Source organism: Panulirus ornatus, chromosome 47 (genome assembly GCF_036320965.1).
Source record: "Panulirus ornatus isolate Po-2019 chromosome 47, ASM3632096v1, whole genome shotgun sequence".
Classification (NCBI taxonomy): Eukaryota; Metazoa; Arthropoda; class Malacostraca; order Decapoda; family Palinuridae; genus Panulirus; species Panulirus ornatus.
Window position 1 is genome coordinate 1606160 of NC_092270.1, and position 17393 is coordinate 1623552.

Here is a 17393-nt window from a genome sequence, read left to right on the forward strand (position 1 = left end):
AGTCTTGCCAAATTTTTAAAAGACCCGGTATCTACGAACGGGTCGTGAAACACGAAAATGCTCTAACCTTATAAGTCGGGGTGGGTCGGGTCGCACCAAGGGATGTGGCCATACTGATCTTCCATCATTTATAGATCGCCTCGTTCTTGATGATGTATTCTGACACAGTCATGTAGGAGGAGGAGGAGGAGGAGGAGGAGGAGGCATTCTCCTCTACATGTGTGCATGAGGAAGACATTCTTCTTTACATATGTGTACGTAAGGAAGACATTCTTCTCTGCATGTTCATGTGTGGAAGACATTGTCCTCTACATGTGTGAGTGTAGACGAGATTTTCTTCCGTACATACACCTGAGAGAAGAGAAAGGTACCACTAGAAATGTGTGTGTGTGTGTGTGTGTGTGTGTGTGTGTGTATGCAGAGGATATCCTCTTCTACGTTTTCTACAAGTGTGGGTAAAGAAGACTAACTCCTCTACATATGTGCAGTTACCTTGGATATCACTTTCTCCTACAAGTCTGTATGTATTAAATAAGACTATTAAAGAAAAATGAAGATATTCATTATCATTAAAGATAATGATAACAGGCAGGAAGCGAAAAACAAAATAATAAAGTAGTTACAAACAAGATTATCATAGAATTAAGGAAGAGAAGCAATGCAGAACAGATAGATCTGCAGGTACATATACTTCTTCAGTTACTTCAGATACTTCAAGATAATTTAAATTCTAATCACAAACAACAATGTTACGATAATTATAAGGAATCATTATTGAGATCTAAGTCACAGAAATACTAGCAATGCATTACCACGTAATAGGAAAACCAATTTCACCTTCATCTGCTGTGAAATGGGTCATGATGGGGAGGATAGGAAGGTTCATTGTCATAGGTATATCTCAACGAACCTCACTATTTCCCCCCCCCCCCACAACCCCCCCCCTTCTTCCCTCCCGTGTTTATGGCTCCCTCATCACCATACTGCGACGCGAATGAGAAATTTCCCTCAGAATTCTTCCCTTCATAATTCCTCATTCTAATTCGGCATTTCTCATTGAAAATATTTTTCTCCTTAGGAGGTGCGAGAATGGTCAATCTTTATTCGTTGTTTTAGGTCGACCTTCCTGGAATCTCTTTTCCACTAGGATTAATTGGCGGAGGACAATGTGTTTTTCCCTCATTCGTGTCAGGAAATTCGTAATTAACAAAAAAGAAAATCGTTCTTTGCAAACAAATAAACCAATCAACAAATGCCTGTATAGTATAATTCTACTATCTGTTGTCTGCTTTCTACAATCATCTACAGTCTACTATCCTTGAGTACTGTAGTCTGAAATTGTATGTGCCAAATTCCAGTATGAAATAGACTATAAATTCATGTGGTTCATAACTGATCACAGGAAACTCACAGCAACTTGCTACAGCAAATACGTTCAATGCTGCTCGTAGAACCACTTATCTTGAACAGTTCAGGAACGAGAAGAGAGTTTTACACTTGTGGAGTCTCATGTCTTGAACACGACTGGGCTGGAATTCTACAAACATGAGGCCTCAAGTCATCAACAGTACGGGAAGGGTGTTCTACAATCGTGGGACCTTATCCCTTGATTAAGAAATGAGTTAATAAAGCGTAGTCTACAATTTAGATTTAGAATGGCTGAAATTTAGATTTAGAGTGGGTGAAATTTAGATTTAAAGTGGCAAATCAAGGATCATCCGCCTGTGTCTCGTATGGGGATGATTATATTCCCTGTGACCATCTTATCTTTAAATTACTCTTCCAATTTGTCTTCGTCTGTGGCTAACACTGTCCGGTGGTTCTTCCTCTATGTCCAGATGTCCCGGATCGAATCCCAGTGCTGCAGGTGGAGCGGACAGTGTACTCCCAGGGGGAAGATCTAGTGGGCAACTGTACCTCTCCTGGTGCCCGGCCGGCACCCCAACTCCAGTGGTTCATCAATGGTGTCGAGGTGGGTATGTTTTACGCAATAGATTGATCGATAGCTCTATAGATATAAAGACAGAAAGGTACTAAGATAGATAGATAGATATTTATTCTTACATTCATCCTTATAATGTCTCTGTCCATTTTCTATACTCTAAAATGTCTATTCATCCCGTCTAATCACCCTTAAAGCATCAATTCACCTTATCTATCCACCTCTATATCGTCCTTTCAACCCGTCTATCCACCCCCCAACACCATCCATTCACCCCGTCTATCCACCCCCCCATACCATTCGTTCACCCCGTCTATCCACCCCCCCACACCATCCATTCACCCCGTCTATCCACCTCCTACAGGTACCTAAACACTACAGCCGGATCATATCACAAGGGCAGTCCATGAAGGGCCTCCTCTCCCCAACCTCGGAGCTGAACCTCCCGCTCCGGGAGAGGCACTTCAAGGAGGGACAGATCCGCCTCACCTGCTCCGCGTCCATCCCTCCCATCTACCACCAGAGTTCAGATGTCGTTCTCTCCAGGCTGGGTTTCAAGACGGTCGCCCCCTCCCAGAAACTCTACGGAACAGGTATGTAGATGATGGGCGTGTGTAGATGTGGAACAGGTATGTAGATGATGGGCGTGTGTAGATGTGGAACAGGTATGTGGATGATGAGCGTGTGTAGATGTGGAACAGGTATGTAGATGATGGGCGTGTGTAGATGTGGAACAGGTATGTGGATGATGGGCGTGTGTAGATGTGGAACAGGTATGTAAATGATGGGCGTGTGTAGATGTGGAACAGATATGTGGATGATGGGCGTATGTAGATGTGGAACAGATATGTGGATGATGGGCATGTGTAGATGTGGAACAGATATGTGGATGATGGGCGTGTGTAGATGTGGAACAGGTATGTGGATCAGGGAGTTTGTAGATGTGGAAATATCTATGGAATGGTTATTGAGGCTTGTTTGTGTTTGTGTGTGTGTGTGTGTGTGTGTGTGTGTGTGTGTGTGTGTGTGTGTAGGGATCTAGCCTATAATATAAACCCCAGTCATGAAACTCTTGTTATATACTTCTAGATAATTGGGTTTATATCAACTCTCTCAGAATGCGAAAAGGTACGACCCTTGAGTAAGTTGGTCTAGCCTTTCATCTTTGACAGTCCAGCCATCGTATCCAAGGGTCGTAACGTCGTACCCAAAGGTCGTAGCGTTGTGCCCAAGGGTGGCACTGTCGTACTCAAGTGGTTCACAGAACTCAGGACAATCTATATATAGTCTCCTGAGAGTTCCCTGAACCGTGACGTGTCTAGTCTTTACATTTTTCAACAGCTCGTCGCCTCCATCATCGCAGAGGCCATGTCTTAAGGGCCCATTCACTCTGATTCATCATATTTTTCCATCCATGAATTTTTGGGGAGTCGCAGCCTCGACGCGTCTCTGACGTAGGTACGAAACGGTAGTTTCTGACAGATGCTCCTGCTTTCTGTTTATATACGGATATGTATTTGGTGATACAACAGTAGCGCTGAAAACCAATAATTACGAGACTTTCGTAACAGGTAACAGGTAAATAAGTCACTTCATAATGATGCCTTAATATTGTTCAATAAGAGAGTACAAAAGCTCTACTAACTATGATGTGAATGATGAACAAGTAGCTATGTTCACTCAGTCTTCTGCTCAAGTATTCTCTACCATGAATGGTTTCTATCAAGGGACACAAGAGGATTGGATTACATAACAGACGAGAAACGATCTCTTAACAATGTTCTCCTCATAACGATCTCGTAACATTGCTCTCCTTATTCTTTATCAAGACGCAAGAGATCTCTCCTTTGTCGTCAGTCTCTTCTGAGTCTCTTCTCACCGTCTTTCAGGACGCAAAATGTCTCTCTCCTTTCCTGTTCGTTCAGACGTTTCATTTTCCTTCTTTCTTGGATTATATTCACTCGAGTGTCTTGATGCTCTGACGTCAGTTCCCACTGGATCATTGACAGAAAATAACACATCTATATGAATAAAGGAAAAGATCAATTGAAATCACATTATTATAAGAATACCGTAGCCATTTTTTTTTTCTGAGCGAAGTGAAGGCGCTACATGGCTTGAAGAAATTAAAAGACGTTATTAAAAAGGTTAAAAGTTAGGAAGAAGTTCAGGGTAACAGGGAAATAAATGGCAAATTTGCAGTGCTTCCTCAGAGAGCTGTGAGGCTAACGTGAGAAGCAGGTGCCCAGTGTAGCTGCCACTGGGCCACAGGTGAGACAAAACCCGTCCCTCTGGCACAGTTATCGACAGCCCCATAGCCTAGACCTCTCACTTGTACACTGACCATTCGCTGTTCTCGGTAGCCTAGGTTCGACTCCCGGGACTGCATCGGTAAAATGATTTATATACGTGTTTAGATGTATGTGATATTTTGTAAACCATGGAACTGGAAGTGTGTGGCACAGATAAAGTTAGAAGATCCACAAAGATTCTTAATTCATTCTATTGTTGATTATATATATATATATATATATATATATATATATATATATATATATATATATATATATATATATATATATATATACCTTAGGAGGGCTTCCCATATATCAGATTTTTTTCAGCATATTTATTCTACTTTACATAATGTGTTATACATGCTGAATAAACTTTTCTGCCATGAATAATTCTATTTATGGAAATGAAATCCCTCAGTCCTTCTGTGCCGTTCTACAAAGATTATATAGATGACTAAGTTTACATTGAATTGCTCGTTTTCGAAGCCAGTATTTTTATTGTGATTATTATCATCTAATCAGAGGAAACAATGAGGCAGTATTGATATGATTTATCATTTAGCTGAGAATCATTCAGGTCTTTATATATATATATATATATATATATATATATATATATATATATATATATATATATATATTCAGAAAAAGGTTTGAATTTCAAATAAAGGTGCTACATGGTGTCAGATCAAGTAGAACACCAGTTTATATTTAATCCAAACTTTTCTTCAAACTTCTGTTTTCAAGATGACAGCAAAGGAGTTACTTTGTGTATTATTGAAAGGAAAAGTTCCTCCAATAACAACTGGAAAAGCCTCTTGTTTTCCTGGTCTCTGCTTTGGTAAGACAAAACACTAAAGTAAATGTGGTCCATCTTTATTTTGTTAGAGGAATGAGTGACATTGTGTGTGTAATTGTATGTCACTGCTAACGTTTTACACACATAAAACACTCACACACACACACACACACACACACACACACACACACACACACACATATATATATATATATATATATATATATATATATATATATATATATATATATATATATGTGTGTGTGTGTGTATGATGTATTAAGTTGGTATGCCCGTTCTCCTGCCCTGTGTAAGCCTGTGTACATGTATAGATGACCAAGGAACTGTAGTGGACTTGACTAAATACATGACGACTACACAACTGCTGCCAGTGTCCTGGAGTGGTCGCCTGGAAACTGGATATTTGGGCAGCCGTCTCGGTCTGTTGTATCTCGTAGCTCAATAATAGGAAAGCCGCGTGTGGCTGGAGCACACACACACACACACACACACAGCAACAGTAACCGTATATTGTTTAGAACACGTCAAACTTCCTCACCCAGGCAGCTGGCGACCATCAGAGTGAAGTCACCATCACAGTCTAGCGCCTGAACTCGCCAGCGACCGACTGGTCAATGGCTCGAGTCCGGCCGTTAGTTCTCAGAACTTTCATATGTGTGAAGTAACCCCCAACCTTGCAGTCCAATTCAGAATACCTCATGTGCGGGAGAAGATTGTTGTCTGAAGGATAAAACCTACTTATATACGTACATATTTAGCTCACGTCGAAGAGGAGGATATTACGACATGAGAGAGAGAGAGAGAGAGAGAGAGAGAGAGAGAGAGAGAGAGAGAGAGAGAGAGAGAGAGAGAGAGAGTTAGGGTCATTTTGTACCGATATGATGATGATGATGACCAGGGTCTTATGAAACGATTGTGGACAAGATACCTTCATTTGTTTGTTTGTTAACCAGGCTTACATGTACCGATACCAGGAGATGATTCACTTCACAATATCATACACACGGCAGACGTGTAGGGTGGACACGTCTGAGAAGCTCTCCACAAGTGTCAGAAATCTACCGGCGTTCTTAAGGAGAGGCTTAATGTCCCTCAACTTAATTATATTGAAAGTAGACGAAGATGTGTCGTAGAAGAATTTCTATAGACCTGTTAACTAGCTAATGAGGCTGTCTAAAGCAGCTGTCAACACCTAGAGGGGTGAAGGGAGAGGGAGTTTTAGAGAGGCATAGGATTAAACATGATGCAGATCACATACGGATTTTCAGTGGAGTCTGACTTGAGAAATTGCGTGTGGGTGTTGAAGGTGATTTGGACGTGTCAGGGAAATGAAAGAAATGGTAATTGGACGAGAGGCCGGGCAACTGGTGAGGGATCGGTGGGAAGAAACGGGCCAAAGGAGGTTCTCTGTGTGTGAAAGAGATAGAGACAGATAGATGGTTAGACAGATAAATAGGTAGATAGAGAAATATAAGGATAAATGAATAGATGGATAAATAGAGAGAGAGAGAGAGAGAGAGAGAGAGAGAGAGAGAGAGAGAGAGAGAGAGAGAGAGAGATGATGGTAGTGAGTGAAAAAGGTATAAGGAGAGTATGAGTGATGGACATTGAATGAGAATGTGTCAATTTTAGATGTTCAGTGAAATAATGAGGGTGTAACTATCTAGGAAAGACTAACGGTGAGTAAGAGAGTATAGTAGTGAGACATATTCATGACAATGACAGTGAGTTAAAGAGAGAGAGAGAGAGATCTACTATGAGAGCATCCTAGACTGAGTGAAGCACTCTAAGGAAGTGTTCAGCAGAGTGTTGAACTAGATTGTCAAAGTGAACATTCACTGTGTATGAAACCTTTAAGAGATGAAGTTTGCAGAAAGAGAAGTGAGCTAAGACTGAAAGACAAAACTAATGAAAATATATGTGTTATTTTGACATGTCAAGGGCCCATAGACCATCTTCAATTCTAACTCTATTAAAGAAATTATGAAATTATATGGAATGATATGTTGTGTGTATGTGTGAGACATTTAATAAAATTTTGTGGACATGTTTACATAGCTTTAGTAAGCTTTTTCCTTTTTCTTTCACACGCAGCAAACTACATTGTTGCGTCAAACTTTATTACTTTTTTAATAAGGTCTGAATATCTTTATGTCCTGTAGCAACTCTCTTGACTCTTTTACTATTTTATTATTCATTAATATTTATGGACCATGCAAAATCTTTTTTACATGATTTTCGTTCTCTTTCCTGTTCATATTTCGTCTTTATTCATTTAGTACAATGTTTATTTCATATCTGAATTATCATTATTTTGATGTAGCTTTTCCGACGTGAAGAATATGTCACATGATTTTAAACGTTAGAGTTATTCGTTAATTTCCCCTCGAGAAATATTGCAGCATTTGGCACAACGATGTATATTTTCATTTGCATTTTTCTTTCTTGTGTTCAGTTCTACCTTCATGAATTTCTATCATATTTACTGATAGCAGAGGTGGAAATCTTATCTGACCTATGACATTGAACTTGACCCTATGTGTTTATTTTGACCTAGTAACAGACTTGATTGGTAATCTCTGAAGCCATAGTTTATTTGATGATTGGGGTTTGTATTTAATCCCAAACTGATGAATGATATTTGCATTCAATTCTTTATCAATGTAGTGGTCATATTTCAGGCCCTGGACTAGTTCATCATATTTCGCGTTTTACCTCACACAGGCTGTATCATATCTGACCTTTATGTGAGGAACGAGGTCAACAATTAATCCCTTAACTATCTAACGAGTCATATTTCCCCTTTAACCTCTACTGGTCCATGATTTTTACCTTTAATATCTAACTTCTTTCCACCAACCAGATTCATATTTCACATCAAACTAAACTCATTGTATCAAAGTTGACACATAAGCTTTCTAAGTGAGACTTACTTGAATCTTTACCTTCGTATGTGACCTTATGATCCTTCACTTGACTAACCTTTGACCTCTGACCTCCTCAGGTTCGGTGATGGGAGTGAACCTGGTGATGATGCTCCTGGCTTGCCTGGTGACCTCGCTCCTGCTGGTGATGTAGTGGAGGCCAGGTTGTGTTGGGGCGTTTAGTGGCACAACGCTCCGATCTCTGTGGCACCCTCGGCCTGACCTTGAGTGCCATCGGGAAGAAGAGGTCACTAGCACCCTGACCAAGGGTCAAGTGCCATCACGGCCTGGCCATGAGTGCCACCAGGGGCAGGACGTCAGTGATACAACGTTGAAACGTTCAGTGCCATCAGAACCAAGCGATGAATGCCACCAGGATTCAGATATTCAGTGCCACCAGGGAGGTGAACTCCTCAGCGGCATGACGGCAGAGCGTTCAGTGCCACTAGGGCCGGGCGTTCAGCTCTACCAGGAGCCAGTGTTCAGCTCCAGTAGAACCCAGCGTTTATCAGAACCAGGACGCATCATTCAGTGCCATCAGAACCCGCTGTGCAGTGCCATCAGGATCCAAGATCTGGTGCCGCCGCCGCCGCCTCCACCAACCGGAGTTCAGTGCCATTACGACTCGGCGTTCACTGGTGCCAGATCCCAAAATCTAGTGCCACAAAATCGGAGCATTCATCCGCATCCGGACCAAACGTTGAACGTCGCGAGTGACCAGCGTTCAGTGCCACTAGAACCTAGCGTTCAATGCCATCAGCAATCAGCGTTCACTGTCGCCATGACCCAGCGTTCATTACCATCAGAACCCAGCGTTCACTACAGCCATGACGATCCAGCGTTCAGTCTTATCCCTGACCAGTTTTCAGGAGCACCAAAACCAAGCGTTCAGTGCCAGTACGACTCTGAGTTCAACACCATGAAAGCTCAGCGTTCAGCTCTACAAAGACGCGGTGTTCAGTGGCACAAAGACCAAGAAATGAACGCCACTAGAACGATACGTTCAGTTGATCGCGGAGTTCAGAGATCAGTGGAAATGGACGACGAACAGAACGCAGTGTTTGAGGGTATCAAGCGTTCAGCGGAAACTAGTATAGAGTGGCGGGAGAACCAAGCTCTCATTGTCACCAGAACGATGCGTTCAGTGGCACCAAACCCAGGCGTTCAGTATCACCAGATTCATTCCTTCGGCAGTAACAGTTTTGAACGGCCCCCGGCACCCGAGCCTGGCGCTCAATGACAATCTCCCACTGCGTTCTATGCTAGTAGAACTCAGCTTTGTAAGTGACAGTACGTAATGAACGCTAGATTTCTGTGACACGAGCCTGTCAGTGACGCTCCTAACATTCAGTGGTACCAGATTCCAGCGTCTCAGTGACGTCAACACTCAGCAGTGAGACAGTGTTGTGTTGTACTGATCACTGGCACGTCCTGTGTCATGCAGTGTCATACGGTATTGATCGAAGACTCGCACGCCCTCTGTCATGCAGTGTCAGACTGATATTACCCGTAAAGTGCTTTGTAATTGATTGGTGATAATAATAAGAGTGTGTTTAAAAGATATATACATATAAAAAAGGTATATATATATCCTTATTTCATTTCATATCTTTTTTTTTTGAGCTGTATGAATTGTATGATAAACCAATAATGTAGAGTTGTGTAGCAGTATTGCACGATTGTTGCTTTACTAATAAGGCTTCCAAAAGCAAATTCTATAATGGAACATAGGGTAATAAGCATTTTAGATAAGGATCAAGTATATGTTTGGTTTAGTGAGGCAGGTGTGTTCGGTTGAGTGAGGTAGGTGTGTTCGGTTGAGGGAGGCAGGTGTGTTTGGTTGAGGGAGGTAGGCTGTTCGGTTTAGTGAAGCAGATGTGCTCGGTTAAAGGGAGCATGTGAGTTCGGTTGACGGAGGTAGATATATTCGGTTATGGAAAGCAGATATGTTCGGTTGAGAAAGGCAGGTAAAAAAACGTTATGCAATGGTTGGTGCGAGATGAGAAGCGTGGAGGTAAACTCACAGTGTTGGGTAAACATGATGAAATGTGTGAACATTGTCATGTGTGTGTTATACCTGGAGACGAACGGACACATGTGACGTGGCCGACATCATAAAGGGGGACTAGGGAAGAGATATATATCCTCCTAACAACACGTGGGGTTGTGATACTCCAGGATCACGGGAATGATAACCTCCCAGTGTTATGGAGAAGATAATATCCTAAAGATTATGAGGAAGATAACCTGACAAGGTCATGGAGAAGATGACTACCGAAGGTCACGCGAGGAAACTGCTTCGTAAGGTCACGTAGATGATGACCTTCTAAGCACACAGGAAAGATAACATGAAGGAAGAAAGATAACGATGATAACAGGAGGATGAGTCTTATAGGTCAGCGATGATAACAAGGATATGAGTCTTATGAGTGATAACGCCGAAGATGAAACACTATTTTCCGTTGAAGGAAGGACGTTCGACCTCTCATTAATGTTCTCATTAATTACGGAACACATCCTGTAATGAGAACAGATATCTTTTATTTTCATTTAAAGATGAGGTTAGTCTCATGAGACTGGAGCCATTCAGTATTCTTTTTTTTTTCTATTTTCTATCGACCCGAGAAATATTTCTAATTAATTTTTCACCTTTTTTAACCGTTATATATATGTATATTCCATATTGTATTGAATTATCAATTTTGGTGACCAGCGAAACCTTGAAGAAATCATAGATTTTTTCTTTTTAATTTTTCGTTTAGTTTTTCGTTCATGATCGTTTGCTTTAGTGTGATTACGTGTATGTGTGAGGTTAGTTTGATATGATCATTACGGTTCACTGAATTTATATTAAGGATAAGGTTTTAAGAACAGCAGCAAGAGATTAAGTGTTCAGAGGTGAACGGTGGAGAGATCATAACTGATGCTGCATCTTAATGGTTTATGAGGTCGGTCTTGCTCTGTGTACAGATATGTTCAAAAATGATAATAGCTGTAATCAAAGTGTTTACTTCCATATTTCCATCATTATACAATATGTAAGCGAAGAATTCGGAGATCATTAAAGTAACAGGATTATATGTATTTTGTAAGTCATGTTAAGCACATTGTAAGTGTATAAGTGAACTGAGTATGTTCAGGAAGACAGATTTTAAGGTTATACAGAAGAAAAACCACGTTTATATATCTTGGTTCCTATGTTTATCAGCATCACGTATTAGTTTCTATATTTCTTAGCATTACATATTAGTTCCTATATTTGGCAGAACCATGCGTTAGTTCCTAGCGTTGGTAGTATCACACTTGAACATTAAAACAAAGATTTTGTGATTTTTTTTTTATTTTCAATTTTTGTGAAAGACTTCGCCAACCAACGCCCCTCCAGCTGACACAAAAGTCGATGAGAGAAGAAAAGAAATATTTTTTTTCCTCGTGGGTCTCGATCTCCATATTAAACAAACCTGAAACTCGACGATTCAAGACACTGAACGAAAAAGAATTTCTTACACGATACAAAAAGATACAATTCATGAAAATGTAAGACACGGAGAAGCTAGATATTAAGTTTCCTTTGTGCGAAGATTGTGTGTATTGAAAAGGTTTCAAAGCTTCAGTCTCCTTTGAAGATGAACCCGTGTCGGGTCTCGCGAGTCGTTCACTTTCCTCTGAAGCCGAGCCGGCGTCGGTGACTTCTGCAAAAAAAGAAAAACGAAAAAAAAAAGGAGAGCATTATCTACATGTGCTCAGGTGACAACCTTTCATTATTCCTTCAGTTACAGAGAACCTGTACAGGATATCCGAGCCTCGGAGGCCATGAACCTTTGCTCATTAAAGGGGACATTAGAAGTCTTCCGAATGCTTCTGATATTTCGAAGCATTTCGGAATGTAGGATAGCATCTTCTAACTCCCTTCCTTCCTCACGATGTATGGTAGGACGACGGTGTCTTTGATTTACACGTGAAAGCCAAACGTATTATAATCAAGGAATTGTTCCTTATGTTTATTTGAAAAAAAAATGTTGTACATAAAAAACACATATTATCTTTCAAACTCTAAAAGTCTATCATCTGTAATTATAAACTAAGCTTAGCTTAAACATTAAAGAAATAAAGAATTACTACTGGATGTACCATTTGGTGTAGTTTATGTATAAAAAAAATGAATATATATAAAGGCAAAGGAAAATCACATAGCGTAGTTTGATGTACATGAAGGACAATAAATGACTTTATATACTTTGACTTTCTTTTTAACATTAGTTTCCTTGATCCAATTCTTGAATAGTACCACTAAAAAAATAAATCTTTATATATATATATATATATATATATATATATATATATATATATATATATATATATATATATATATATATTACCTCCACCAACAAGACTCGAATCGCCTGTGTAAGTGTGTATAACCTTCAGCAACTGAGGAAAGTATTCAAGTCTTTTTCGACTGGTAATTGCTACTTGAGGCTAACGGCCTCATTGCCATTGGCAGTTGATAGACCTAATGACACAAATAACGAACCAAACAATGCAAGACGGACGCATCATCTCTAAGTTACCAAGTGTTTGAAAGAACTGCCTGACAGTGATGAACGTACCTTCAGCTAACGATCAAATAAGGTCGTTGTTTCAAGCACTCGGTAGTTTAGTTGTGATGTGTCGGTCACCTACGAGGCGATTCGAATCTTACCGAGGAGTGTTGGTGGTTTCCTAAATGTGTGTCGGTGTGTGTGCCGGTGCATATATATATATATATATATATATATATATATATATATATATATATATATATATATATATATATATATATATATATACACACACACACACGATACAATTCTCAGAAGAAAGTAGATATAGTAGAACCGATAGACCAAGCTGATGGTATGAATCAAGATCTCATGAATCCTCAACACGACACGTCACGACCAATCCTGTACCACATAACTCAAGCGTCTCCACACCATCACCCTCAGTGGCTTCAGGTGTGTCCCTGTGGTGGGTCATCACCTCCCTACCTCTCCACCAACAGTGGGAGACACATGTGGTCTTCCCTCTAATCTGACTCCTAAGCAAAGGTAAGGTTATATATATATATATATATATATATATATATATATATATATATATATATATATATATATATATATATATATTTGTTTAATATGCAAGTCTTCATTCAGATATATACCATTATTACAATGATATTCTAGATATCAGGTGATTTATGAATTGTCTCGTTTGAAAAAACAAATAATCACAGAGAACGTGAGTGTAAGACGGGCGTATGTAACATTACATGGTTCAACTCTTTTGCTAAGTGCTAATAGGTCGCAATTACCACCATCTCCGCGTGACGGCAATTTAACCACCATTACTTAATTAGAATTGTTGCAGGAAACGATAAAAGAAATATTATAATGAAAATAAAACCCGACTTTAATTTAGGAAAACGTGATTTCGTTTTTACTATCAACATGTATTGATATCTTTTGGATACGTGACGAGTTTCAAACCAAATGGTTATTAAAATGTTTTCCAGCGTACAGTTGCTTGCATTTCGTTGTCTGATTCCTTCTGAGTAACCTTAAACTATGTAAGGAAAACGTCTGGTTACCGTTCAAACGATAAATGGTATTGAAAAAATCGCTATATTAAACAAACACGCTTCTATATATAACAAAACTTTATCTTTTTTTATAGCTATATAATTCATATTGCTTCTGTGAGTCGAGACCTCGAAATAACTCTCTTTGGCAAGATTCAATGGTTCTGGGTTCGGATAGCTTGGCATTTTCTGCTGAGACGTAGTGGAATTCCATAGCAAGTCGCTTACACTGCAGTTTCTCCTCTTGTATATGAAAGGGCTGCTCAGAGCCATTGCTCTGTGGCAGAGGGAGGTAACGAGGTAAAGATGAATGCCTTGTATACCCAAAGTTTTATGCATATGTGAGTTTAGCTTTGAGTCATTCAGTGGGGAAAGCTACATACGTGATTGCATATGCATGAGTTCATGCATAGGTAATTATTTGTTGCAAGAGATTATGATATAAGCAAGCACATGGGACGATATAGACATACATAATTCACAAAGTTCGATGGACGTTGAGGTTGCAATATCTAACACAGGACAATAGCCACCTGTTGTTCCTTCAAGTAAATATACAGATATTTTTTCCTCGTAAAGCTTACGGTTACACTAGACCTCCAGCCAGATCCCAGACATGATCATATTGTCTGAGGTGATGGGAGGGAAGACTCATCATTGCCATATCCAAGCCGCTCTTTGTGTCCTTCTCAAGCCTTAGCAGGAGGCAATCGAAAGCCTGTCTGTCACACTGTGTCTCTACTGCTGCAGAAGCGGTAGATGAAGTAAAGGGAACGGTAGAAGAAATAGCTGTCGTAGTAGAGAGGGTGGTGTAGTGGTAGCTCTAGAAGATGTAGAGGTAATGATTGCAATGAAATCAATTATTGTAGTAGTAGCAGCAGCACCAGTAGTAGTAGCAGTAGTAGTAAGAGTGATAGTAGTAGTAGTAGTAGTAGTAGTAGTAGTAGTAAAAGTTCTTGGAAATAGGCAATGCATTCAATTCCTTTCTCGTAAATATGAATCACGTCCAGGAAACATTATCTACACTACATATGCATAACTTACACTTGAGCAAAAGTAATAATATATAGTCCAAGCGTTGAACGCATATATATATATATAAAGGAGGCAAGAAAAAAATCTACTGGATATTCCTTGCAATAAAATACAGATGTGTAAAATATGAATACAGGTAAAGCTCACTAATCCTTCTATTGTTAATCTGATTACTGGGCGGTTCAATGCGCCTTCCAGCATAAAAATTATAGTTGAAATTAAAAGGGAAAAAGAAATAAAAGCAGTGAGCTCTTTGAGCCCTAGAAACCCACAGTGATATAAGCAATAACACTTTAACTTTTTACTGAAGGACATGACGAGCTGCTATCTACAACCCCAGGCCATACATGAGGAGCTGCTATCTACAACCCCAGGCTGTACATGACGAGCTGCTATCTACAACCCCAGGCCATACATGAGGAGCTGCTATCTACAACCCCAGGCTGTACATGACGAGCTCCTATCTACAACCCCAGGCTGTACATGAGGAGCTGCTATCTACAACCCCAGGCCGTACATGACGAGCTGCTATCTACAACCCCAGGCTGTACATGACGAGCTGCTATCTACAACCCCAGGCTGTACATGACGAGCTGCTATCTACAACCCCAGGCCGTACATGACGAGCTGCTATCTACAACCCCAGGCCATACATGAGGAGCTGCTATCTACAACCCCAGGCTGTACATGACGAGCTCCTATCTACAACCCCAGGCTGTACATGAGGAGCTGCTATCTACAACCCCAGGCTGTACATGACGAGCTCCTATCTACAACCCCAGGCTGTACATGAGGAGCTGCTATCTACAACCCCAGGCTGTACATGACGAGCTGCTATCTACAACCCCAGGCCGTACATGACGAGCTGCTATCTACAACCCCAGGCCATACATGAGGAGCTGCTATCTACAACCCCAGGCTGTACATGACGAGCTGCTATCTACAACCCCAGGCCGTACATGACGAGCTGCTATCTACAACCCCAGGCCGATCTTTTGCCCTCAATATCTTGACGATTTGGTTTCTACAACTTCAAGAGTATCTGTTGTTTACAACTTCATGAAGATCCGGTTATTCAATTCTCAAAAACAGCGAAAGAATGTTCTTTTCAAATGTTCATGAAACATCATTGAGAGATATCTGTTCTGAGTTATGAAAAGATGAAAAAGAATTGGTCCTTGTACTAACACAGGAGATAAAACAATTTTCCCTGTTGAAATGACTGACTATGTCTTCTTCACATTGCTGGAGCACGAAAGAAAAGTGTCTGAATCTCTTTAACTATTGCTCAAGTTATAAAATAATGAAGTCTGATTCCAGGAATCGTGTAAAAAAACAGAGATAATTTCAAACTTCCGAGAAAAATATGAAGGAGTCATTACAACTAGCTAGAAACGAGTCGCTAAAACCTGTTGTTGATAACTCCTTATAGATGGTTGTGAATGATCCTACATTTGGTTGTGAGCGAGTTCCTAGAACTGGATGTTCGCTGAATTCCTACAACTGGTTATCAATAAGGTCTCACAGCTCATTATAAATGAGGTCCTACAGCTGGTTGTGATCAAGTATCTACAACAAGTTTTGAATGAGTCCCTCCCTACCACTGGTTATGAAGATGTGCTTACAACTGGTTGTGAAAGAATCCTTACGAATGTTTCCAATGTGTTTCTACAATTGGTTGTAACGTTTTAGCTCGTCCTTTGCTTGATATGAGCCTCTGTGGACGAGGGGCAGGTTGTAGATGTAGCTGCCAGTGGTTAATGATGAGGATGTCATTTTTCATCGTAGTAGTTTACGAAAAGTTCTTCTTTTTAATCATCCCTCATACTCCTGCACCGTCTAAAGATGGTCTACTGCCCACAACCAAAGTTGTAACTTATAATAAACTTTTCGAAGAAATTTACAGATTATGAACAAAGATATCTTCTCTGTTGGTTGCTTTGTATAGTAGTTTCTCATGAGTTGATTTGGCAATAGAAAAGATCCTAAAGATCTAACATCTATTTGCTATATAGTTTCCTTCTTAGATTATTTGGGGTATTTTTCTCTTGTATCCTCTGTTGCTTTCTTCATCAAATATTGACGCAATGAATGTTCACTTCAATGTCGGATGAAATAAAGATACTGAAGACTAAATCATTTAGATCTGAGTATATATATATATATATATATATATATATATATATATATATATATATATATATATATATATATATATATATATGCATTTTGTTATCATGCACCTTTCTTGTAACGCCTCACCGACATAATGTGGGGGACAAAGGAATTCTGGCAAGGCATTGCCTAGCCTGCCTGGCCATTGACATGCGATTAAATTTGTTCGAGAAACTCAAGCGAAAACACAGACGCCGGGAGCAGCTCCCTCACAAGGAGCGGCCGCATATATCAACTGAGGTCCTGCTTAACACCTGGGATCTCTCGTAGACGTTGGTTCACATGTAATAGTACATAGAATGTATTTTCACGTATATATACAACACTCGAGGTAAGAATGGTAGTTATTAAAGTGTTAAAAAAGGTATTACCTTCAAACTTACGTATTAACAACTGCATGTGACGGGGTTAGAATGTAGAAAATGTGGAAATAAAGAAATATTGTCATCCGAGGTAGTGAACTGTGGCGCGCGATGTCCGTAGGTTTTAACGCCTTGTAAGAGTTTTCAGTTGTCACTATATAAATATCTTTCATTAATTTAATTACTTTCTTCGCTATCCCATATCCAAAGTTATTATT

General features: G+C 39.9%; 1 protein-coding gene across 1 annotated transcript in view; it reads left to right on the forward strand.

Moving 5' to 3' along the window:
• LOC139763418 (cell adhesion molecule 1-like) overlaps window positions 1-12219 on the forward strand; it is a 171968-nt gene extending 159749 nt beyond the window's left edge. Inside the window, exons 5-7 of the mRNA XM_071689442.1 lie at window positions 1839-1972; window positions 2307-2535; window positions 8064-12219. Of these exons, the coding sequence (XP_071545543.1) occupies window positions 1839-1972; window positions 2307-2535; window positions 8064-8137 (437 nt within the window). The 3' untranslated portion in view covers window positions 8138-12219. The remainder of the gene's footprint in view (window positions 1-1838; window positions 1973-2306; window positions 2536-8063) is intronic.
• Window positions 12220-17393: the final 5174 nt, after the last annotated feature.